This window comes from Neofelis nebulosa, chromosome 8, assembly GCF_028018385.1.
Source record: "Neofelis nebulosa isolate mNeoNeb1 chromosome 8, mNeoNeb1.pri, whole genome shotgun sequence".
Lineage (NCBI taxonomy): Eukaryota > Metazoa > Chordata > Mammalia > Carnivora > Felidae > Neofelis > Neofelis nebulosa.
The window spans coordinates 88,173,896-88,200,716 of NC_080789.1; the positions used below are offsets into that span (position 1 = coordinate 88,173,896).

At 42.8% G+C, this 26,821-nt stretch overlaps 1 protein-coding gene across 2 annotated transcripts in view; it reads left to right on the forward strand.

The window, feature by feature from the left end:
• LOC131519899 (cationic amino acid transporter 3-like) overlaps positions 1 to 26,510 on the forward strand; it is a 224,937-nt gene extending 198,427 nt beyond the window's left edge. For both annotated transcript variants that reach the window (XM_058743467.1, XM_058743466.1), the window contains exon 2: positions 24,519 to 26,510. In XM_058743467.1, the coding sequence (XP_058599450.1) occupies positions 24,699 to 26,456 (1,758 nt within the window). In that variant the 5' untranslated portion in view covers positions 24,519 to 24,698 and the 3' untranslated portion in view covers positions 26,457 to 26,510. The remainder of the gene's footprint in view (positions 1 to 24,518) is intronic.
• Positions 26,511 to 26,821: the final 311 nt, after the last annotated feature.

Sequence of the window (26,821 nt, forward strand, 5' to 3'; positions counted from 1 at the left end):
TGGCCTGTTTCCACCTCCCCCTTCCTTTTGTGTAGCTGCAGGCATTGCCTTCTGGCTCCCAGTCTCTGCCAGGACTCCCCTGGTTGTGGGGGGCAGTGGTGAAGCAGGAGGTCCCAGGCTGAGCTGGAATCCCAGCCTTGTTCCTCCCCATGTAGCCTCTTCACCTGGACTCACTCACCTGTAAAATGTGGGAAATAAATGCAGGGGCTGCAGAAACTAATCCCTGGGACTGTAGTGAGAACTAGTGCTGTGGTAAGGATGTAACATACTCAGTACATAGTATGCAATCAATGCATATTAGCTCTTATTATTTTCCTTCCTCAGTATGCTCCCCTGTTTCCTTAGCCTGGAGTCAAAAATGTTTAGAAGAGAAGGAACTAAGTAAGAGACTCTATGAGCCAAAACCAAGTATCAGGAATTTAATATGGTTTAGCCTAACAAGTGCCCTAAGCTCTGAACACAGGAAATGCCCATGAGTGTGGACAAGAAGGGAGGGTAAGGTCTGGACTGAACCACAGAACACAGAAAACCATGTGAATTGTGCACTGGATGGAGCAAATTCCAACCCAGGGAGGATGGAGGCTGCCCAAAGTCCAGCCTCCATTCATCCTGTGGTGGCACTGTTGACCACCTTCTGTCCCTGTGGTCATGGGGCTGTGTGTGCTGGGGCTGCAGAGGGTCTGGGAATCCAGCTCCTGAAATACTCTCACCTCAAGAAGGGTCTGGACTCCTGGAACTTCAGGCTTGCCTCTTCTTCTCCCCTCCCTGCATGTCAGGTACACACAGACACACACACACACACACACACACACACACAAAGACACACACACACACACACACACACACACACACACACACACACATGCTCTGGGATCTCTAAAGGAAAGCACTGCCCCACTAGAGATGGATTCCCTCCAGTTGCCTGCTTCCCTGACACTAAACCTCACAGGGCAGTGTAGGCTTAGATGATGTCCTTGCTTGGGTTTCTTCCTCAGTTCCCTCCTTTCTTCTAGGGAGAAGAATCAGTGAGTCACACTCTCTACCCTCTATATGTGTGTTGGGCACTGAGGGGAGACCCAGAGGGAGGAGCAGGATCTCTGTCCTGCAGGAGCTCCTGCACCTGGGAGGATGAGGCTGAGAACCAAGACAGAAAGGCACAGAGCTCTGGGTGCTCCCTCACCAAATGTTTGTAAACTGAGTGGGTCAAGGGCAACTGGACCAGGCCCTGTGACTTAGATGATGGATGACTGTCAATGACCTAAGAAGGAATATGGAGGAAAACACAGAATTCTAGAAAATTTCCTAGGAGACAAGGAGAATGATACTCATCTAGTTAGCAAGGAGCAGGAAAATGGAGAGGAGAGGATCAGATAAGTCAGAGCTCTCAGGAAGGGCATGATCTTGAGGTAGGGAATCTGAACCTTAGATACAGATGAGGAGGGAATGTCCAGGTGTGAGTGTGTGTGTGTGTGTGTGTGTGTGTGTGTGTGTGTGTTAGGGAATGTGTGTTAGTGAGGCAGAGAGATGGAGGAAACAGGGTCAGAGTGCTTGGGCTGAGATGACCTAGAGGGCCACCCCTCCAGGGATGGGATGTGACAGGGGAGCAGAGGTGGTGGGGATGTGGGGCAGCAATGTAAAAATATACCATTGTTGTAGCTCCATGGTGACCCTGGGCTGGGTAGACAAGATGCTGGGAAGCTAGGCTAATATCTCTGGCTGTGATGTGTCCTCACATGCTGTGAGGATGACTGAGCCTGGACTGCATAGGCTAGTGAGCCATGGCTGGGGGGAAACAGTGGCCAGGGCCTAGACAGGTGGGGAAGAGGCCCCTGGAGGTTAAGAGACAGAAAGAGGGAGAAGAATACAGGGATGGGGTTAGGCAGGAGTAATGGGAAGACTGGAGGCTTTGAGAACTTTATCCTGACTATCCCCTTTACCCACACCCTCCATGGATTGAATTATGTTTTAAAGCTCAGAGATCTTCAATCAATAATCTGGTTTAGCCTTTAATCTGCAATGGTAAGGTATGATTTCCCCATTTCCCAGATGTGGGAAATTTGGCCAAGCTCTCCTGGGCAGAACATGCTTGAGAAGAACCCCAGGAGGCAGGTCTTTTGCCCACTGGGGGTCACTTCTCCCTCGCACACAAGGCCCTAAGCTTGACTGCTTCCCAGGGAAAAACCTCCAGGAGGGGTCACCACAGTGCAGTCATTTGATTCTTTGCTCTGCCCTTAACAGCTCTGTGACTTGATGCAAGTTACTTAACCTCTCCATGCCTTAGTTTCATTATCTGTAAAATAGCAGCACTAATACCGCTTCTGTAGCCTATTATTGAGGATAACATGAGATTTATGTTATTATGTAAACTAGCCATTTTAAACCATCCTCATTCTCATCTTTGATATCTTCTCAGCTTACTCTCTTCAAGCCTGCTGAGTATATCAGCCTCTCACCTACCAAGCCTTTTATATCCCTCTGCCTCTAAATCTGACATTTCTTTCACTTTGATCTTGCTTTGTAGTCTCAGTCTCTATTTCCATCCTCCTTTCCATAGGTCCCTGAGTACTAAAAGGATCTCGCTACACTCTATTAACTTACATGGTATTTCCCCCCAAGGTTTCGTGTCTTGTGTGTCTCTGTTCCCAGAGAACAGAGCCCTGTCTTCTCTCCTCCTTTGGGATGCTTTCCTTCTCCCTGGGTGGGTTGACAGGGTAAGTCCAAAGAATGGACACTGAAAGGTGCTGGAAGGTTGAGATCAAACAGGAGAGGGAGGCCTTGGGGGATCAGACAACAAACTAGGCATCTGCATGTGGGCTCTTACCTACAGGTTGTGTAATCCTTCTTCATAATGTTTGCCATGACTGGGGAGGGAAACAATCATCTCCCTCCTGGAGCTAGGCTTAGAGGGGAATTAGTTTCCTACTATTTGGAAAGAAACTACATTTTGTTCCCTGATTGGGACACATCATCTGGAGGTCCATTACACAAAGAAAGAAGCTGTCAAGAGATGGCTTTCTTTTTCCTGTTTGGGTTGTGTGTGTAGATGTGTATATGTGTGGGTGTTTCTCCCATTCTACCATTTACCAATCCTAACTCTAAGGGAATCCTTTCAAAAGTGTATTCTTAATTTCTTTTCCTGAAATTAAGCCCATTTCTCTAGTAGAGGAAGTTTCCGAAGTCCAGGGTCTGGTTCAGTGTGTTTCATAAATGATGTGTGTCCATGGAGGTGGGGGAGGGTAAAGGGTAGAACTTGGAGAAGAAATGTAATTACTCAGCTCCTGGATTTAATTTCATGGAAGCCCTGGACATTCTGAAGTTTATTAAACTTCTAGGAGTCCATGGGGGATGGGATGGACCTAGTGGGTTTTTCTTCCATGTCTTTTCTGGAGGACTTTTCTAGAAGGTTCCCTCTGTACCCTCACTCCCCCTGCTTCTAGAGACTCCTTGGGCTCTGGTCAGATTTCTGGCCTCTGGGACCTTCAAATGTGGCTGGCAGGGACTGGAGTGGGGGAACAATTTCCCTTTAGATTGTTTAAGTTAATGTTCTTAGGTTTTCCACTGGACCTGAGAGGAGCTGGGGGAGCTAGTCTTTGCAGAGCCCCAGGAAAGCCTGGGGTGAAAAGGTAGGGTCCAACTTGCTATGCTAAGTCTTAGGTCTTCACACACTAGGCTGGTTGCTTTATCACTGTTCCCTTGAAACCTAGATTCAAGCATGTACACTGGCCCCAAGGTCTTTAATCTCTGCCTCAGTTTCTTCTTTTGTGGGTTGCATGTATATATTTGTGGGAGCCCTTTAGTGAGGAGCTACTTGAAGGCATTGATCATGACTTCTCAGAAAGTGTCTACAATGTTGAACCCAAATTAATGGACAGTCACTAGTAAGTTATTTTCCTTATACTGTGCATGGTGTGTATTTAGCTGTCAGTGCAGACACAGGAGGAGATGTGAGTGGAGAAACTAAAAGGCATACTGGGTGAAACCCATAAAGATGTGATGGGAAGAGAGACCCTCAGAGACTGAGGGAGGGAAGCCAGGAGGGAGATGGATAGAAGGAAGAGCTGATGGCAGACACTGTCCTGGAGAATCTCAGACCACAAAACATGTGGTCTAAAAGGTCAGATAGACAGATGATAGGCCCACAAACAGACATATCTTCCTGACAGAGATAAAGGTAAAGGAGGCAAAGTAGGAAGGAAGAAGACAGGGCTACAAGGAGGAGGTGGGAGGGCGGAAGACAAAGAGAGAGAAGGAGGCAGGTGTGGAGCAGGAGAAGGGAGCCAGGCCAGGGAGGGGGACATATATTTGCTTTATGACCCTCTTCCATCTCACCTGGTCCCTGCTGAGCCTGGTCCCCTCTCAGGTGCTGCTGGGTGGTGGGTGTGCCCAGGAAGCTGACAGGGTGAAGTTGCTGCTATAGCAACAACCTAGGAGTCGAGTACCAACCTGGGGATCCCAGAGGCCCCTACATGGATATGAAAACTTCCTCCCTTACCCTTTCCCCCAAAATGCTGTAGTCAAAACAGACCTGAAGCACAGCTGAAATTTCTGAGAGTCAATGCAGCATGGCACAACCAGTGCAAGGGTAGTGGGGGCCGAGGAGAAAGAGAAACAGAGGCAGACAGGAAGCCAGGCTGACAAGCTCTGGAGAAAGTGCTGGGGACAGACTGGTTAGGGATCACATGGAGAAGAGTGAGGAGAGGGTAAGGACTGGGACAATGTCTGCATTGAGAGCAAAATAAGCACCATGTAAAGTATAACAAAATAATTTACTAATGACTGTCCATTAATGTGGGGTCAACAATGTAGAAATAATTGAGCAGTCACAATCAATGCCTTCAAGCAGCCCTCCACTAAAGGGCCCCCACATATATATACATATTAAACCTATAAAAAGAGAGACCGAGGCAGAGAATGGAGACCTCTACCAAGCAGGCAGTGAATAGCACCGGGAAAAAGGGGAAGGGATTGATCTTGGGACCAAATACAAGGATAAACAGACTCTCCCTTTGTATCTGTCCTTCTTTCCCTCAAGAAGATGCGCATCTGGTAAAATCCCAGCTTGTAGCAGGGGAAGACAGCCTAGGATTTTTGGAGCAGACACAAATGAAATCCCCAGGTGCCCTTCCCCTTCTGATCTGTCATGACAGCCATCCTTCCAATTCCTGCATGTTTCCTTTGCCTCTAGAAATTTTGGCTCTGTAGTCCTGGCTGGGCCTCTCATCTACTACCAAGCATAGCACCTGGAATAAGTGAGGTAGTCAATTAGTGCCTTCGTTCCATGTCTACTGAAGATGAGTTAGGGCAGGGTCAATGTGATTTTTATATTTTCCTTAGTTGGAGGTTCTTCCTGACATCTGGAGCAATTCTTTCTGCTCCTATTTTAATGCTCTGTCTTAGTTTAGTTAGTATAGACTCTGTCCCTTTAGGAACCTGCTGCCACACTTCTCTCCCCTCCCTCCACCTCCATCCCAATCTTTAAGCAACCTAATTTAGGCTTTAATGGAATCTCAGCACTATTAAGTAGAGTCAGTGGTGCTCCTTTTTCTTTGTCTGAAGTCTTGTTGGGTCCATCACTTGTGCATTCAGCCCTCAGTCTTTAAGTAGGCCCCTCCTTCTCCATCATTGAGAAGTGTTGCTTCTTTTTGAGGATTAACATTCTGGGAATGGGATGGCACTTTCCTTTTGTAACTGTTTCAGGGTCTTGAAAGGTCTGTGTTTTGACTGTCTAGAGCAGAAAGCTCTCTGGGCAGGGATTATATCTTTTTCTTTACTTCTTCTAGCACAATGCTCAACACATATGTGGTTAGAATATGCTATGAATGCTAAGTGACTATCTCAGGAAATCCCTCCTGGTGAAGCTTAAGCCAGTTCCCTTTTAGTCTTATATCTGGAATGATGGGAAATATGGGTGAGGGGTAGGGATGGATGGTGCTGGTAGAGAAGACTGGTAGGAGTTTCTGGAAGAGGCTGCTGGTGGGTGCTTCTATCCTTGTTTAAGGAACTGCTGAGTAGGATCTTTAGCTGGATCTGCAACTGGCCTCCAAATCACCTAAGCCTAGGCTCCACACAGTTCCCCACACCTTCTTCCAGACAACCAGGACCTCCTGCATTCCCAGGACCCAGGAAATCCTGTTTACTTCTAAATTCACATCTTGCTGCCAAAAAGTCTCCAACAAAATCCCATTTAATCCCTCAGTCCACCTTCTTCAGCCTTTCCTACTATGCCCTTGCCCTTGCCTCCTGGGGGCCCCACCTCCTCAGTGACTCCACCTCCTGTTCACTCCAACTCCTTGAGAGCCCAGCTAAGCTTCACTCCAAGTCCTGACTCTAATGGCCAAGCTCTTACCTCTCCTTGGGTTTGGATTGCACTTTCTTCTCAGGTCTCTCTCCTCTGAGGCAGAAACAGCCAATAGGTAAGTGATTTCTCATGTTTATACAGTTGGCAAGAAAACTAAGAGCAAGAGAGGAAGAAGGCTGAACTCGGGGTGTGGCTGGCTGTTTAGCCCTGTGGGGTTTGATCAGAGTGTCTTTCATGACACCAGAACTAGACTTTGGATTGGAAGTTGCAGACCAGAGGCCTTGGGAGTTTGGGAAAGGCAGGTAGATTTGCTGGGGTCAGAGTGATTTGGAGGCCTACACTCTGTTCTCCTCCAGACCAGAAATATTCTCAGGTCTGCTGAGGAAAATATTCCTCAGGGGAGGTTATTCTTTGGCGTTTTCTCTCCAGAGTCTTTCTCACCTCTTTGCCCTTCCCTCCTTCCTGACCTTTCCTTTCTGACCTGTAGCAGAGCTTGCCCTATTCAGCTTTGTCTTTCCCACAGGGCCCAGCACATAGTATGCTTAGACATGTTCTTTGAATGAATGAAGGTTCTTCCACCTGGCTCTGCTGCCTCACTTTCTCATGGAAATTCTGAAAGTCTCTATATCATATCTTCTTAGGGAGGACATTGGTGTGGACTCTGCAGAATAGCAGGTCCAGTTTGATAAGGTGGTCCACCATCACCAGAAAGGATTTGAGGGTCTTCCTCCTCCATGCTGAAGGAGCTAGATATCTATTTTTACAGCTGCAAAGGTAACTCCCTGCCTCTTGTATCTAATTTTAAAAAGTTGTGGTGGGGATTGATTATAGGCCAGATCAGGCTATAGGCGGCAAGATTACCAAGTTCCCCTAGGGTGTGGCTGCCTAGTGGTCTTTAAAACACTGGGTCTCCAACAGGCAGTTTGCTGTTATCATGAAACATATTTGCAACTCTTTAATTCCAAGGCCTTTGGAGTCTTCAACTGTTCTCCAACCCCACACCTCCCCACCACCAAGTACACTGTGGGCTGTACCCCAACACCAAAAGCCCAGACAACATTTATCCATGTGCAACACATGTTTTGTTGATTATATGTGTCAAATGTTTATTTCTAGGTTGTCTTCCTCTTGCCCTTTAGCCACTGTTTCACAACTCCTCTTCATTGTCAGTTGATACATGTTATGTGCTTCAAGAGGGCACATTCATTTTAACCTTAGTTTAAGCAAAATCATGTGGAAGGTCCAATTTCCTTCACCAGGTATATTCCAAATTGATAAAAAATTATTTTTACAAGACATTATTTTGGTTTATCCACATCCCTTTTCTCTTTTATTATTACATAAATCCCAAAGCAGACTGGAGATTAGAAACCATTAGGGAAGAGGGATAAAGAGTATCCCTTAAAAACTGGTAGCAGAAGCTGGTTGTTTTAGATTCTACTGCCTGAGCTTAGGTAAGGCAGACAGATCTTGGTGGAGTAGTCATATTGATCAGTATTTGGATAAAAACTCAGGACTTTGAGGCATGATAAAATTTTCATTTGACTCAGAGGATCTGATGTCTTTCCTACAAAACAACAACAACAACAACAACAACAACAACAACAACAACAACAGTTAACTTTCCAGGGAGATGGTGGCGGTGTGGAGCAGCTACCTAGGGCTGTGAGAGGAACCAAGCACAGTCTGCTGAGAGAGAACAGAGAGAAAGAGACAGCTGAGTCCTTACACAGGAGGACAGAAGGACACACTTAAAGGTATGAAGGGAAGATAACCAGAGAGATAGTTGGCCTTTCTTAAGCCACTTTGTGTGCAGTGTATTACTGAAGGTGTATATTGGGAGGAAGTACATGGAAGACGGAGCCATGGGTTCTGACCACTCACAAATGCTAGTAAATGTGGAGAGAGAGTATACTGATGGATGGGACACTGGATGTATTGCTAGATTCTTAGCTTAAAAGAAACAAAGAATTTGGCAGGGAAAGAAAAGCTGTTTAGCAAGACTTGGAAAAAAATAATGTGGATCACTGATCATTATAGACAAAGGCCATCATACATTACAGTTGTGGACTGGAAAATAAGGTGGACAGGCACATAGATTTCCTTCTACTGCTTTCTCCTGAGGACTTTTATTAGGTGTTCTGACAGAATTTGGGATTGGGAAAAGTGTGTAGATAATCATAGGGGGAAGTAGAGAAGAAATAGATTTTCACTGCTGACATCAATGTGTCACCTGTAAATGTGTCAAATCTTGAATGAGAGACATTGCAGTTAACTTTGTCTTCTCTGTAGTTTTCCCAGAGGGACTAAGAAAAAATGCCTTGTTCATAACCATCCCAGAATGATACTGAAAAATATGGAGTCTACACATCGTCCAAAGAAACCCTGGCTATCTGACTGTTTACCCAAATAGTGGTGCAATGATACTAGTGTGGTGTTTGTATGTAGCAGGGACTCCGTAGGTATTATGGGAGGAAGCAAAAATGTTTTGGTCTACATGTATATAGATTTTGGGCTAAATTTGTGTGGATGCATTTGGTTTACATACAGTTGGTCTGCATGTTTGTGCGTGTTTGTCTGCATCAGGATGCATTTCACTGACTTGGAATTCAGCTTCTGCCAGACTGGGATGGGAGTTGAGAGGTGTAGGGCTGGGGGTGGTAGGGTAGGTAAGTGAGTTGAAGGAGGTGGTTGTTTCCTCTTGGTCCAATGAGCAGACAGTTTCGGGACAGCCATTCCTTCAAGTTCAAGTCTTCTTTGAACCTAGAAATATTCACTTGCAGAATAAGGTTTCTAGCCTCATTGAGAAAGCACATGATAACCTAAGGAGTTTTTATTTTAGAAAGGGAGACAAAGGCTTCTTCCCGGTAATATGCAAACAGAATACAGTACAATGTAAGACCATATATGGGAGGATGCCTGTTAAATGATCCATTTGGTGAGGTTGTTCTCGGAAGACACCTGGGAAGTAAGTTTGGATATTTATTTTCTTTAGTATGAGCCGAATTAGGGTACTTCAGCTTTGTTTCCAATGTTTCCAAGAAGCTAGCTGACCTTTACTTTTCTTTCCTCAGGGAAGAAGTTACACATTTATTACTACTGCAGGGGTTTTTCTCCTCTTTCCTTTTCCCCACAGACCAAGACTGAGAACTTTATTATTATTATTATTATTATTATTATTATTATTATTATTCTTTAGTATCTAGATCAGTACTAATTATCTGTAGCAAATATTGTACTGGATATGTCTAGTTGGTAAAACTGGATTTACTGGTTTAAGGTGTGGTAGAGTTTATTTTGTGTTTTTGGTGGGGGCATGAAAGGACTGTCTAAAAGAGACTCTATTTATTGGATCATACTCCAAGCTGAAGATGTAGCCTGAACTGATGTTTTCTTGTCAAACAGTTATCCACAATGCCAAGATGGGCTAATTCCCCACTCTTGCATGTGGCGTTATCAGGCTGACCCACACTGCACAGAAGATAATCCTTATTCTCACCACACTGGAAAATGATGTCTTTACTACTCTTACCTTCCATCAATTATGAGTTCATCTGAGACCTTGACATGTCCTTGCCTTGACTATTGACTTCTAATTTAGAAATATCCTTCTTGTTTCATAGTTTATGTATCTTTATTTTATTGGCTGATGGGGATGTATTCATGAAATACCCTAAATGTTAAATTCCCAGAGAGGAATTATCTATTTATCATCATTGTCTTGCACTGTGTATAACTGAGTGTATGATGATTTGGGGGTAATTGTGGTGGTGTTGATAATTTAGGGGGAAGAAAAATGTTGCTTTTGCTTGAGTTCTTTTGCACAAAGAATCAGTGTGGAGCCTGAGTTTTGTAATTTGGAATTTGCCTTTGTATTCATTTATACTTAGTTGAAATCTGATCTTTAATAGATTGAATCCAGTCTTTCTTGATTAGAAATATGTTTTTTTTTTGTTGTTTCTACTTGAGGGACCATCCAATTTCTCATTTTTTACCCAACCCAAAGTACCCCAAACCCATCTGTCTAGTTATTTATAGAAAGCACAGGAAAATGGTAGCAAATACAGAAAATTCTTTTCTCTGGGAGCTTAAGATATAAGATCATTTCATGGTCCTATCCTCCTAAACCAAGTGAAATACTAGTCTATCTTCATTCAGTCAATTGACCATTCCTCCTTTCTGCAAGCTAGCCTTAAATGTAGTTATTGGAGTTTGAGTATCCTGTCATGTTCCTTACTGCTAAAGCATTAAGTGACTTATTTTCCAAATAAAGTAAAGCATGTAAGTAACAACACACCTCATTGTCCACCGTTCAGTTGTCACATATCAAGGGGATAACACTGGAGCAAATCATAAATGTCACTTTACCTCAGTAAACTCAGGTTACTTACTTTGTACTTTCACTGTCTTGTGGTGATAGATATCTCCAAACTGGGCTGTAAATGGTGGGGTACTTCCTTGGTTGTGATGAGTTACTTCTTTATACCTCAGGCTTCAGGTGGGGAAAGAAAGACAAGCTGAGTATCATCAGGCAGAAGCTCTTCTCCTCTGCTCCACCTCATAACCTACTATTCCTGCCATCTCCCCTAACTGGGTGTCCACCAAGGCAAAATTCTAGGTCAGCGAGTTATTCCACTGGGTATTAATGAGGGGAGAGCAGGAGACAAGGAAAGCATACTGGAAATATCAGTTATGTATCTGCAGATGTGACCAGACAAATTAGCAGAAGGAGGGTCATGTTGGACAGAGTTGGGATAGAGTAAGTTCTATTCAAGAAAGGGCAATCTGTGTGAGGGCTGATGTTAATGTCCTGTGTATGGAAAGACTTGTCTTAATTCATGCAGGAGCCACAGAGAAGCTAATAGTAAGACTAAGTGGTAGAAGAACAGTGAAAAGAAAGCCTTGGAAATATAATATTAGAAGTTTATATTTAATAGAGGGCAGGAAACAACTGGTCTGGCTGTGAGTGTGTGGGGGTATGGGGGTGTCTTTTTAAGAGTTGACAAAAAGTGTCATTTTCCAGAAGGAGGGTAGAGAGTACTCACACTTCAGTTATCTGGTACAGTGTAGTGGTTGTGAAGAATGTGATTTAGGCTTTATCCTGCTTCAAGGGCAGCTTGAATGTCTACTGAGTGAATATGAGTGAGAGATGAGAGGATCTCATTGTTTAGAGTTACCCATTTTATGGATCAGGATGGTGGAACAGGGAGTATGGCAGGAGGCTGGCCCTTGATATGCTATATTTGCAATGCATAGAAACACACTAAATAGAGGTCTAGAATGGACAAGGTGCAAAATGTCTAAGTGATTTCATGTCACCTCAATTGAACAGAAGGCTAGAGTGGTGATCCCAAAATATCAGTAACCAATGATTCAGCTGCAATTTCTTAGACTTGTTCCAAGTTTGTATGTAGTTTCCCTGAATAAAGTCAGGGTCCTTAAAGGCTGCTCTGTCAATCCTCTTCTTCTGCACATATTTGGGGTTTGCTTCCTTAGAAACTACAACAGAAAGACAATCCTCTATCTTCTCTGTTGATCATCCTATACTAATAGTATGTTTATAATACCAATATTCTTTTTCCAAGTCTATATTTCTTAATAAGTTTTAAAAATAATGATGAGGGCCAAAAAATGGATAAAGAAGTCTGTAATGACACCTGATTTCCACTGGTTTTGTGCTTATTTCCATGGGTGATTAATAAATTTTTGTTTTCAGTTTTTTAATGTTTTTTACTTATTTTTGAGAGGGAGAGAGAGAGAATGAGCGGTGGAGGGACAGAGAGACGGGGGTGGGGGGACACAGAATTCAAAGCAGACTCCAGACTCTGAGCTATCAGCACAGATCCCAATGCAGGGCTTGAACCCACGAACCTTGAGATCAAGACCTGAGCCAGAATCGGATGCTTAACCAACTGAGCGACCTAGGCGCCTGGATGATTAATAAATATTAACAACGCAATAGATGCTGTGACCTCAGGGCTGATCACAGACATGAGTCACAATCCGGAACACTAATGCCCAGGAAAGTGTCTTATATTTGGCATCTAGGGGTCTACTATACTATATTTTACTAGAAGCCAAGCAAAAGGGGGATGAGCTAAAGCTCTGGGCAGGAATTACACTTAGCTGTAAAATCATATCTGGGAACTATTGGAATGGCTACGGGGATGCTTTGGAATCTTTCTTGGTATCTAAAAGGATAGTGTGGAGACACTTTGGCCCTAGATTAGGTTTGGAGTTTAGCATGACATTGTTCAGATAGAGCTTTGAGGTTTAATGACCCCAGTACTTCTAGCTCTGGCCCATCAGTATGTATTTGGAAGGAAAGGGAAAACATCAGCAGGTTTCCTAGGCACAAAGATAAGAACTAGCTCAAATATTCCTTAAATAGCCACACCCTAGAGTCTTGACTCTTTGTGGAGATAGGGTGCTGCAGTAGAGAAACAAGGTCTTTGAAGTAACAAAGAACCAAGTTCAAATTCCAGCTCTTCTTTGGACTGGTTATATGAGCTTGGGACAATTGTCTAGCCACTCAGTCTGTAAAGTGGAATAATAATACTTATTTCATTGGGTTGTTATGGAGGTTAAATGAAATAACATCTATGCATCACTTGCAGCTCAACAACTTCTGGCTCACTTTCACCACTCTCTCCATGTATCCCTAAATCTTATACATTAACCTGGTACCCCTATTTGCCCGATACCATTGTTCTCTGCCTCCAGCCTCTGCAGATGTTTCCCAGCACCTCTAGGGTTCATAACTGTGCTAACATGAGCCAAGGTTGTGGTTTCTTTCCAAACATTTTTGCTTGGTGACAATTTTGACTGTAAGTCAAAGACAAGGGAATTCTGTCTTCCTGCCCAATCCTCTGATCTAAAGTTCCTGTTTGGGGGCTAGATCATTCTGGATGGGGTTTTGTTCCAACCAAGTGATGGCAAGCTTGTTTATAAAGGGCAAGAGGGGGGGCGCCTGGGTGGCGCAGTCGGTTAAGCGTCCGACTTCAGCCAGGTCACGATCTCGCGGTCCGTGAGTTCGAGCCCCGCGTCAGGCTCTGGGCTGATGGCTCGGAGCCTGGAGCCTGTTTCCAATTCTGTGTGTCTCCCTCTCTCTCTGCCCCTTCCCCGTTCATGCTCTGTCTCTCTCTGTCCCAAAAATAAATAAAAAAAAACGTTGAAAAAAAAAAAAATTAAAAAAAAAAAAAAAAAAAGAAAAATACCGTCGTGAATGTGTACGGTGTACAACACGATGTTAAAAAAAAAAAAATAAAATAAAAAAAAAAATAAATAAAGGGCAAGAGGGTAAGGTAAGAGAGTAAGAGAGTCCATAACCTTTACTATTGTGATATTCTTATTTTTATCCTCCCATTTTTGTTTGACAATTATCAACCCTACAGAAAGTTGTAAGAATAACATAATTAACACCCATTATCTTTCACCAAGATTGACCAGTTGTTAATATTTTGCCACATTTGCTTATTTTCTCCAATGTTTGTATGTGTGCACATGTGCATGTATACATGATATATGATCCATATTCAAAGTTTACAACTTGTACAATTTTTTTATAGTAAAATGTTTTTACCTAATCCAGCTGCAGTCCCAGGTTCTGCATTGCATTTCATTGTCATGCCTCTTTATTCTCCTGTAAATTGCAACAGTTCCTCATACTGTCATTCCTGACATGGACAATTTTGATATTCAGCAGGAATATTGTATAAGAACATTGTTAATAACAATGAGTGCCATGTAGGCAGGGAAATGTCTTTTTCCTCCATATTGTGTTGGTACCATCAAACATTAGGACAGGTATTTAAAGGGTGGTTAGGGGCTCCTGGGTGGCTCAGTCGGTTGAGCGTCCGACTTCCGCTCAGGTCACGATCTCGAGGTATGTGAGTTCGAGCCCCGCGTGGGCTCTGTGCTGACTGCTCAGAGCCTGGAGCCTGTTTCGGATTCTGTGTCTCCCTCTCTCTCTGACCCTCCCCCGTTCATGCTCTGTCTCTCTCTGTATCAAAAATAAATAAACGTCAAAAAAAATTAAAAAAAATAAAATAAAGGGTGTTTAACTATTTTTGAATGATCAAATAAATGAATGACCTAAAATTTTTACTGTCACTTAGACTTATTATTTTTATACTTGAGAGGAGGAAGAGCAGCCTTCTCCTATATCTGAGTCCCATTTTTATTATACATGTTTGAAGGCTTAAAGGTAACCCAGTACATCTGTAATGATCCAGCAGAGAAGGGAAATGAGATTGGGACTGTGGCATAGGCAAACTGTGGAGTCTCTTTACCCTGGGGGCGGGAAGTGATCATAGTGAGTTGAGAGTGGATGATGAATAAGGTGGTTGTCAGCTGAAAAGAAACATAGCACACAGGACCTAGGAGTACATAGCCTGTTTCCTTGATGAGAGAAATTAGTTATTACATTTCCACAATATACTTCCCTCTATACTATACTTACTTACTTCCCCTGCCCCCATTTGAATCATAAGAATGTCATAGTGAAAATTGATTCCAGTCTCTCCTCCTTTCCCAGCATGGACAATCCCATAATTCTCTCCTTCTCTACCATCAATCTCCCCACTACCAACACACAAGTTTATATTTTCTAACATTTATAAATGGTGCTTTGGCAGCCATTCTCTCCAGATTATTTGTTGTTGAGAAGCTGTATACCTATTTGGACTTCTCATTGGGATATAGAAGCTTTCATCCTTCTGGCCCAGAGCTAGTGAGGTCATGGGAGGTACTCTTTGCTTCTCTGAAATGTGGTTTCAGGTTTCTCTTTGGGGCCTTCTCTCTCTCCACAAATGCATCTCAGACGTTTTTGACAGTCCTTCCTGAGGCATCTTGGGCTTTGGACTGGATCCATCTATTTAATTTTGCAAGGCTTGTGAGTATCTGATGCATATGGTTCCTGCTCCCCTTTCTGAGAGTCTCGCTACCCCTGTCTTTGAAGTCCTAATTTCACCAGATTCCAGATCCACAATAATGGTGGGAATAACCTGAAATAGTGAATGACACTAACATAAATTTTGTTTGATTTTTAAGTGATGGGGTCCTGCCTAGAGATAATCCAGAAAGCAGAAAGTGAACAGCTTCAGTGAAAGTAATCCATCATGTTACTGCCCCATGGGTGGCCATATGGCATGTCTGCTTTGGTGTCTAAGAGGGAAGTAGAGGCAAGAACATATCTTGTTCAGCCCTCAATGTGTTACCAGAAACAACAAAGATCTGTTGAGAACTCCACAAAACTTCCCTCCACGTCTTGTCTTCAAACTCTGGAGGAGGTTTTTCCTTGGTTTTAAAACCCAATACTTAGCTCACAGAACATGAAAATCAGTAGGCAGCATGTGAAACTATCAGTTCCCATCACACCCAGAGTAACAGCCAAAGTCCTCACAGTGACTCTCCGACCCTATATGAAGGATCTGACTTCCTGCTCTCTCTCTGACCTCATCCCCTACTGCTTCCCCCTCATTTAACTCTGTCCTGGCCCCACAGGCCTCCTTGTTATTTCTCAAAAATAGCCACTTAGTACCACCTTATACCCATTAGGATGGCTACTAGCCCAAAGGATAACGAGTGCTGGGGAAGATGTGGAAAAATTGGGACACTTGTGCATTACTGGTGAGAATGTAAAATAGAGCAGTCGCTGTGGAAAACAGTACTGTGATTTCTCAAAAAATTACCTATACAATTACCATATGATCCAGCATTCCCCACTTCTGGGTATATATCTCAAGGAATTGAAAGCAGGGACTCAAAAAGATATTTGTACACCCGTATTCATAACAGCCTTATTCTCAACAGTTAAAGGTGACACAAACCACATGCCCACCAGTGGATGGATAGATAAACAAGATGTAGGACATACACACAATGGAATCTTATTCAGCCTGAAGAGGAAGGACATTCTGACATGAGCTACAACATGAAGATATTGTGCTAAATGAAATAACCCGGTCACAAAAGAGCAATATTATATAATTCTACTCATAGGAGGTACCTGTAGTAGTCAAATTAATAAAGACATAAAGTAGAATGTTGGTTGCCAGGGGCTGTGGGGAGGGAAGGATGGGGAGTTTAATGGGTACAGAGTTTCAGCTAAGGAAGATGAACAAGTTCTGGAGATGGATGGTGGTGACGGTTGCACAACAGTGTGAAGGTGAGGCTCTCTTGGATCCCCATTTTATAATGACAACACCCACTCTGAGCACATCATAACCTTTTCTTGCTTCCCTTTTCTCTGCAACACTGATTGCAAAGCTAACACAATATATATTCATATTACTTATCTATTTATTGTTTGCTTCCTACTGCAGGAATGTAAGTAACTTGAGGTGAAGGATGTTTGTGTTTTAAGGAGGATGAGAGAATTTATATACTTTGGGATCAGAAAGAAGCTGTGCTTAGATACAGAGGGATTGATATAACCTCTGGAGATGTTGAATTTAAAGTCCACTTCTTTGAAACTTTGAGAACTTGAAAATAATTATTTAACAGTCTCAGTAGCCTTCCTCACAGGTCTTCATCAAACTTGTAACAAAATAGCTGGTATCCAAAATATCTTTGTATGTATTTGGGAGAAGCCACAAGGCCAACTTCCTGATTGGCAGGAGTGTTAACACCCAACCATGGGAAAGAACCAGTGGAACTTACTGCATTGGAAAAATGTTTTGAAAAGGAAAGGTACAGAGTGAAGGCAGTACCCTTCTAGAGACAGAGGAATAAGCACAGTGACCCTCCAGGACAAAGGAAAGTGGGTGGGGCTGGCTGGAAAAGCAAGAGGGCCTTAATTTAGTGGGTGAATATTGGATTTGATGGGAGTTTTTCTGGGATGGAACTTTGTTTTGGAATTTGGAAGGAGTTCAGAGACCAAGAAAGGCAGGGAGGACTGAGTAAATGGGGAGCTAGGGGCATTATGGAATTCAAAGAAGCTGGCTTTATTTTTTCTGGCCTCTCTCTGCATTTCTCTAAGAATCTTTCCTGAGATAACACCTCCTTTGGGAGAGACTGTTTCCTAGTGAAATCGACATTCACAGACCCAAGACCCTCATTAGGAAATATCCGAAGGAAACACTGTTGGAATAGATGATGCATGATCTGGTCTCCTGTTTCTACCTGGGACTGGCTCTTTCTCTCTTTCCAATGGAAAATAAAATCCTACTTCTAGGAATCTCAAGATATAGTAGTCAATCAATCAATCAATCAATTCATTTTATCTGTCAAATTCCTCTTTTAGTTGCTTGGTACAATTATGAGTAGATCCTTGTCCTGGGTAGTGAGAGTTGAAGGTGGATCCTGGTGCTGCCCTCTGGCAGTTTTTAGACTATAAAGAAATTTAAGTGTCACACTCAGGACACCAGCAGGTAGAAACAGAAAATTAGTTTTAACTGAGCATCATGATTGGCTGTAAGTGCTGATGGGAGGGGCAGAAAGTTGGAGACGGGTATCAGTCAGGATGGCTTAAGAAAGGCTTCCTAGACACAAGGGGTAAAGTTGTAGATTAGTGTTGAAAAGAGCTAGAGCATCGACTGGACAGAAAGGAGTGAGGAAGACATCCCTGGAAGGGAGGGTACTTAGTCAGGTGAGGGCTCATGTCAGGAAGGATAAGTCAGGATGTAAGAAGCTGAGTTAGGAAAGAGGTGATAGTCCTGAGGGTAGGGGGAGAATTAGGGGGCGGTCTCTGATAGCTTAGAGAGTCTGAACTGAATATAAACTATTGAAATAATCATATATTATTGCACGGAGAGAGGGCATTTCTGAACATGGTGTTTGAAGACGATGTTTCTCTGTGTTATTATAAGCTGTATTTGTGGTAGTCTTTCTCATGATTCCCAATCATAGGTTTGCTTTCTCTTCTATAGGTTTGCTTGTTCATTTGTTTGTTCTGTCTGCTTTTATTGGAGTCATAAAACATGATTATCTACTCCCAGATATTTTGTTCTCTGGGTTGCTTCTCTAGTATCTTCATACTTGATCTGTAGCCCCCTGTCCCTCTTTAGTAAATATGGAAAAAGCACAAGGACCACTCTGCACAACACATTTGAAGGGAAAAAAAATTATCAAAAGCATTACCCATCTACACCCCTGCCATGCAGATGGTCCTCCTCTGGGATTCCTACTCATGATCCATGGATGGACTTCAGAAGAGTGTAGGACATTTTTTTGAGGTGACCAACCTCAGAGGGGCCTGTGATTCAATAAATGTCAATAACTACTGTTGTGTCTTTGTTGGGAGGTTGGTGGCTGGAGACAGGTCCCCAGAGAGAGAAACGTGGTACAAGCATCCTTAGTGACCAATAAGGAGCCTCCAGAGACAATTGAAGGAGCTGAAGGAGAAAGAGGAATCGGGAAAAGGGAAAAGTGTTTGGAGAGAATTGGTAGGAGGGGTGCCGGATACCCTTTGTTCTCCACCCTTTTTCTAGCAGGCATTTCTTCTCCGTATTCTCCATGTTCTGATGATTATAGGATCCAGTTGCCCTTCATTTTAAATCTATTGAGTGCCCACCATTTTCAGGCTCTGAACCAGGTCCTCTCACAACATCACCTCATGCAATTCTTTTGTTCAACCTGAAGTGCACAGAGTGGAGTCAACCCCTCCCTCAGTCATGGACTCTTAGCACCATCGCCCCATGTCAGGCACTGTATCAATGCATTTTATTTTCCCCTTTCATCCTGATCTCTAACCTCATTTCCTTTCTTCACTGGAGACACATGCTTTAGTGTATTCAATGAATGCTCCTCCAATCCATGCTCTATACATTTATTTAGATACATTCATCCACGCAATAAATTCAGAGTGGTGATTATGTGTCAGGCTCAGTTGTAAGTGCAGAGAATACAGCCAGGAGCAAAATAATAATAATAATAATAATAATAATAATAATAATAATAAATCCCTGCTTTCATGGAGCTTATATTCTTCTGCAGTGAGATAATCATGAACAAATAAATAGGTAAAATTTATAGTATGTTAAATAGGGATAAGTCATGAGGGGGGTAAGGTACATTGTGAAGTTTTTTATGTGGTGATTAAGGAAGGCATTGCTACACAGTTTTGTGCTATTTCATGAAATGCCATTAAGGAAGCAACCATGTGAATATCTGGGCCAGAAGTGGTACAGTTATAGGAGACAACTAGTGCAAAGGCCCTAAGGTGAGGGCTTGCCTGGTATGTTAGGAAACCAGAATTCTTAGGAGGCCAGTAGTGTGAGGAAAATGGGAAGAGAGAGAAACAGAGGCTGAGAAGTAGCTGGGTCAGTGACAAATACTCTAGGACTTTGTAGGCCATTGTAAGTGAAGACTTTGGCTCCCACTCTGAATAAAAAGGGAAACCAATGAAAGCTTTTGAGCAGAGAAATAATGTGACATTTTTAACAGATATATATGTATCCTTGACAAATATACACATTTTTTGGCTGTTCTTTAAATTTACATAAGTGATATTGTGCTATACACTTCATCCTTCTTTTGCTTTTGCTTCCTAACACTCTTTTTGAGATATACCCATGTTGCTGTATGTAAATCTACTGTATGATTTCTGACTGCTGTGTAGTATTTCATTGTGCACATACAGCACATTTTACTTATGTATCCCTCTAGTAACAGATGCTGGCATAGCTTCCAACTCCCTGCTACCACAAACAGTCCTGCATTGAACGTGTTCATATTGGCTTCCTTATAGACTCAGGAGAGAGGTTCCTTTGGGTGTTACCTTGTAGAGGGGTTGTGTGTGTGTGTGTGTGTGGGGGGGTGTACATTCTTAATTCCGCTAAGATTGTGCTTCAGGATGGTGGCCCAGTTACACTCCCACCAGGAGTTCATGATAGTTTGTATCTTCTCATGGAATTCTCATTTTGATCCAGTAAGGGAAGTGAAGTAAGGGTTCTTGTGGATGAGGAAATCTGGGTTTAGAGGGATTAAGCAGAAGAGATTATATAGTCAAGCAGAAGAAACAAGGCTCAAATCCAAAGATTTGACATAATGTTAATTGCTCTTACCTCTATAGTACTCAGCCCTGCCTCTCCCAGAAATGAGATGCGGCATCTGTAAGCAAGGATGATATTATTATTATTATTATTATTATTATTATTATTGTTATTATTATTTTCAACTCCTTCATTTTTTGATGCCTGGTATAACTCAGTAAGCCTAGATCCCCCACGTGTTTAGCACCAGCATGTATGAGTGTGTCTAATTAGAGTCCTTTGAGGTTCAAGGCAAAATATATAGAATAAATCATTTATTTTTTTTCCTTTTATTTATACTGTTTTCATATATATAAGTTTAAATTTTAAATCTTAAGTCTTTCCACATCTCCTTTGTGGTTTCTCTATTCCAAATCATTCTTTTTTTAAATATAACTTCTTATCATATTGGTTTCCATACAACACCCAGTGCTCATCCCAACAGATGTTCTCCTTAATGCCCATCACCCACTTTCCCCTCTCCCCCACCCCCCATCAACCCTCAGTTTGTTCTCAGTATTTAAGAGTCACTTATGGTTTGCCTCCTTCCCTCTCTGTAACTTTTTTTCCCCCTTCTCCTCCCCCATGATCTTCTGTTAAATTTCTCAGGATCCACATATGAGTGAAAACATATGGTATCTGTCTTTCTCTGCCTGACTTATTTCCCTTAGCATAATACTATCCAGTTCCAGCCACATTAATACAAATGGCCATATTTCATTCTTTCTCATTGCCAAGTAGTATTCCATTGTATATATAAACCACATCTTCTTTATCCATTCGTCAGCTACTCGACACATCTCCAAAGGCAGGCAAATTAAAAGCAAACATGAACTATTGGGACCTCATCAAGATAAAAAGCTTCTGCTCTGCAAAAGAATAAAACTTGTAATTGTCTCATGACAGCTAGCTCACAGGCTTGAGTTGTAGTGGGTGATTTTGAGGCTATATATCTATAAAGACTAATTGATTTTCAAAGTTTGGAAGCTTTGGGTCAGATTTCCATATTAAACATTAGGTAGATTATATTAAGTACATGTTGTTTGCTAGGCACTGAGGTAAGTACTTTGCACGCATCATTTCACTTACTCCTCACAATTACCCTACGAGGTATTTACTTTCATTTTTACTTGACTGTTGTGGAAACTAAGTCCCCAGGAGGTGAACTACTTTGTCCAAAATCATCTGGTATAAGTTGAGTTGTGATTTGAACCTGAACAGTCTACCTGCAGAGCCTTAACTCCTAACTACCAAACTGTGCTGACTTCCTGTAAAGGAAACTTTTAGAATCTCTTCCCTTTGAAATTGAGGACAATTTCTTTTCATTTTGGGGTGATTTAGAGCAGTCATGGGAAGTACAGGGTTAATTGGACAAGAATCTCCAGAGAGACAGGATATGAAATTTGAAGATGTCCCCAGGTACCTTCATTATGCCTCCCTCTGTCCCCCAAAGTGAGAACCTTTGCCTAAGGACATGCTACCTAGATTATAGGGCCTGAGCATGATGCCTTCAAAAAAGTAGGGCATTGGTGGTTGGTTGCCTGTAACCCAAGGCAGCCTGGTAGTTTTAAACAAGTGTCCTCAAAGGCAAACTATTCTTTATCACCTATGTGTGGCTTATACCTGCCGTGAACAATGTGAAGATCAGGGTTTTATCACAGGTAGATTTTGCTTCACACTTTTCATTTTGATTGACTTCTACAAGGAAGGTAATACCATTTATATCTTTACCTGAGCCAGGTGCATAAAGGTTGCTTGGCTACCAAGTATGTATCTCAAACTCAAGTAGATAGGAATTCTGGGTTATTTGCTCTTTCAGGCTTCTCTTCTCAGTTTGTACGTTTGTTCAACAAATATTTATTGAGCTAACTCACAGTCTATTGGAGGAGACAGGTAGCTGAACTGGAATTCTGACACATCAGAATAAATGGAATATTGGGGCGCCTGGGTGGCGCAGTCGGTTAAGCGTCCGACTTCAGCCAGGTCACGATCTCGCGGTCCGTGAGTTCGAGCCCCGCGTCAGGCTCTGGGCTGATGGCTCGGAGCCTGGAGCCTGTTTCCGATTCTGTGTCTCCCTCTCTCTCTGCCCCTCCCCCGTTCATGCTCTGTCTCTCTCTGTCCCAAAAATAAATAAAAAACGTTGAAAAAAAATTAAAAAAAAAAAAAGAATAAATGGAATATGGGGGAAACCCAGGTGCTATGAAAGCACACCAGAAGGGCAGCATAAGGGTCAGGGGAGATTTCTGGGGAAGCAACTTCTGAGCTGGGAACTGAAAGAGAATTGGGGGTTAGAATGTGAAGTGCTAATAGGGCATTAGAGGCAAGGGAACAGGGTGGATATGGGATTTTGCAGCTGGAATAGGAAGTGAGAAGGGCAAGAGGCTGGAGGAATAAGTAAGGGTCAGATGATGTAGGAAGGAAAGACTATGAAGGAAGGAAGGACAGTGGGGAAGCACTGAAGGGTTTGAAGCTTGGACATGAGTGGGGATACATCAATCACATTCATAGTGTAGAAAGTTCCTTGAGTTAATTGACCTTCCTTATCTGTCTCAGGTGTTTGTTGGTAAATCATAACATTGGAACTGGTGAATGGCAAATAGTCTAGATGGATTTGTAGAAAGAAGGTCTGACCCATAATCCAAGGGGTCCTCTTGATCATCTATAGAAATTTTTTTTAAGTTTGACCTGGTCTTTCTCTCTTTTGAAACCTCTGACAACATTTCCTAAAATTCTCTCAAAACTAAAACCTGAGGGGCGCCTGGCTAGCTGAGTCATTTTAGCGTCCAACTCTTTATTTCAGTTCAGGTCATAATCCCAGGACTGCATTGGGCACCAGGCTGAACATGGAACCTGCTTAAGATTCTCTCTCTCTGCCCCTTTCCCCTGATCCTGCTCTCTCTCTCTTAAAAATAAAAATAAATAAATAAATAAATAAAAATAAATAAAACACAAAGCCTAAGTAGGGAGGAGAGTGGGGGGCTCCATCACTTTGTTTTCTCTGTTTTCCACTAGTTATTTCTAGGACATTCTTCTGAATTGTTCAACTAAAACCTTGTTCCGCTTGAGGAGGGGGACATTTGAATAGCAGCTGGGGGAGGGGAGGAGGAAACACATACAGGATTTGTTCATTAAGAAAATATAATTGATATATTCAGATAATACTTTAAGCCAGTTAAAAATAACTCCTTGTGGAACTTAATAGGGAGTTACAAGCTCACAGAACAGGGCAGATTCTGCTGCAGGATGCCAGCAGCTGACATCACAGATGGTTCAAAGTGTTTATAGAGCACAGTGTGGTCAGTGAGGAGACTTTCTGCAGAAGTGAGCTTACCTTCTCGCCTAGAACCCAGAGAGGGAAGAGACAGAAGGAATTGTTTTGGTTGTGAGCTACTGAGCTAGGTGAATTACTTTTTTTTCTCTCTACCTATCACATTCTCATAATAACTGTGAACATAACTGTAGTGAATTTTTGTCTGGTTGCTTTGGGTGAGTTTCATTGAATGTCAGAATTCACAAAATGGCCTTTCTGGTTCTTCTCCCTTCTTAGTAATGGACACTTGGTTGGCTGCTTCACCCATTTCTCCAGTGTTTCCTCACCAGACAGTCTGTAGCTCTCCTTTTTGCAGGTAGTTATAAAGACCCTACCCCTTTTTCCCTTTTCTCTTTTCACTGTACCCTGGTGGCCAGGTGGGTAAGGGAAGGGTTGGACTGTACATTCTTTGTCATCAATACAGCTAAATGGTAATGCAGAATGAGGATAAAGGGGGCCAAAGTGACATGTGACCTTGGAATCTGATTTGGGGGCTAAGGGTTTTAAGACCATGGGACCAATATTTATATTTATACTCATGATATTTCAAAAATGGTTCTGTAATTGCAATAAGACCCTCCATTCTGTGAATAAATGTGTCATAACTCATGCCTAAGCACCACGCAAACATCTTGTATGTGAATTATTGTGCAATAAATTCATGCCCTGATGTGTTTTACAGCTTAATTAGTACATGAAGTTACATTAAGTTGACAAACCAAAATGGAATTATGCCATGTATTATGTAAAAGAAGAGAATGTTGGGAGATATTTGGCAGTTTTTCTGGGTGGAAAGCAGGGTTGATTTTTCTATGATGTCCTTTTGTGTCAGTTTCTCTGATATTCAGGCTGTACCAGGTGACATGCGACTTCTGAGCTTTGGTTTGTTAGTTGAACACCATTGTTCAGTAAATATTTATTGTTTACCATGTCTTAGGCATTATGGAGGGATAGCACATAGCAGAAGAAATATGAAGCAGCATCACTGAAGTCTGAGCAACCAGCTCCAACATCCGCAACCCAACCCAGCTTACCTCAGTGTCACGGAACCTGATCTGAGACTTACGGCTCCCTGTTCTCATCACAGATCCTAGAATCTACTCCAATTCCAGCTAGAATGTTGTGTCAAGCACTTTGCAGATTTGGTCAAAAGCTGGTACGCAGACGTACACTGGAACAACCTGTGGCTGAGACTGCCAGAAGCCTGACCACTCTGGATATAGTGGCCCTGGGTATGAACTATACAATGAATATAATTGTATATATCCTGCCTGGCGAAGTGGCTAGAGATAAAGCAGGACCATCCATTGTGATCTGCTTCTTGGTGGCTGGCCTAACTTCAGTGTTGACTGGGCTGACCTATGCAGAGATTAGTTCCCGAGTTCCACATTCTGGTTCTTCATATCTCTACAGCTATGTCACTGTAGGTGAACTCGGGGCTTTCATCACTGGCTGGAACCTCCTCCTCATAAATACTGTCTATGTAAGCATTGTGACCCAAGCCTGGATCTTAGGTTTTGACAATGTTTTTGGAAACCAGATATTTCAGATGCTGCATGACAGCATCTCACTAAATGTTTCCCGTGTTTTTGCAGATGTTCTAGTCTTCTTTGTTGTGTTCCTTGTGTTGTTAGTCATAGGATTTCTGACTTGGAAGATTAGGCAGCTTCCTGTGGTTACCAAAGTATTCACATTGATGAAAATTATTGTTCTCATTTTTGTCATCATTGCTGGCTTCATTAAGGGGGACCTGCACAACTGGCAGCTCACAGAAGAGGACTACATAAAGGCTGGACTCAATGACACCTCTGGCTTGGGCCCCCTGGGGTCTGGAGGATTTATGCCTTTTGGCTTCGAGGGGATTCTCCGTGGAGCAGCTACCTGTCTCTATACATTTGTGGGTTTCACTTTTATTATTACCAGAGTTGAAGAAGCCAAGAATCCCCAACATTCCATCCCCAGGGGCATTGTGATTTCACTGTTCATCTGTCTTTTGGTGTATTTTGGTGTCTTTTCAGCACTTACACTCATGGTGCCTTACTACCAGCTTCAACGTGGGAGCACCTTGCCTGAGGCATTTCTCCATATTGGCTGGGCCCCTGCCTACTATGTTGTAGCTTTTGGATTCCTCTGTCTTTCTATCAACTCCTTTGACTTTATATTCCCCATACAACGGGTGATACATATGATGGCACAGGATGGCCTCCTATTCCCTGTCCTTGCCAGGATCCAAACTGGCACAAACATCCCCATCGTGGCCACTGTGATCTTTGGCATTATTGCACTAGTCATAGTATTCTTCTTTGGGCTCACTGATCTTCTGGGCTTCATGTCACTTGGGCCCCTGCTAGCTTTCTCTCTGCTGGTTTTTGGTGTTCTCATTGTCAGGTATCAGCCTGAGATGCATAATGGGGGAAATGAAGCAGAGGTGCAGGATGGGAATAGAGAAGTTGCAGCAGAGAAGCTGACTCTACAGGGATTACTTTTTCCAGGCAGCTCCATCCCCACTCCACTCTCTGGCCAGGTTGTCTATGTTTGCTCCTCACTGCTTGTTCTGCTGATCATTCTTCTTTGCCTGGTGCTGGCCCAGTGGCCAGTTCTGCTTTCTGGAGACCCAGTGTGGATTTCAGTGGTTGTGGTGCTCCTGGTGCTCATCACTGGGATCACTGGGGTCATCTGGAGACAGCCTCAGAGCTCCACTCCCCTTTACTTTAAGGTCCCTGGTCTGCCTTTCCTCTCAGTACTGAGCATCTTCATGAATGTTTACCTTATGATGCAGATGACAGCTGGCACCTGGGCTATACTTGGTGTCTGGATGCTAATTGGGTTTGCCATCTACTTTAGCTATGGGATCCAGCACAGCCTGGTCAATTAACCTCACTTAAGACCAAAACTGTGGACCTTGAACTCAGCAGTGCCAGTACATATTTGGTTTGACATCATCACACCCTAATGCAGTCTGGTCTTCCTGTACAATAACGGAACATACTCCTGAGTGCATGGAAAGCTAGGCCTCCCACAGAATGTTAGTGGAGGAACACTAATAGGACTTTGTATTTATTACATAGTGAAGGATTTGTCTTTGCTTTTTCTCCTTTTTTAAATTTTGTCTACTTTTTAATTGTGTCTGTAGCTGCTTACTGGATTTTAAAAAGTTCTTATTAAAAGAGCTAGAAAATTGGTGCCCGGGTTGCTCAGGCAGTTGAGTGTCTGACTCTTGATATAAACTCAGGTCATGAT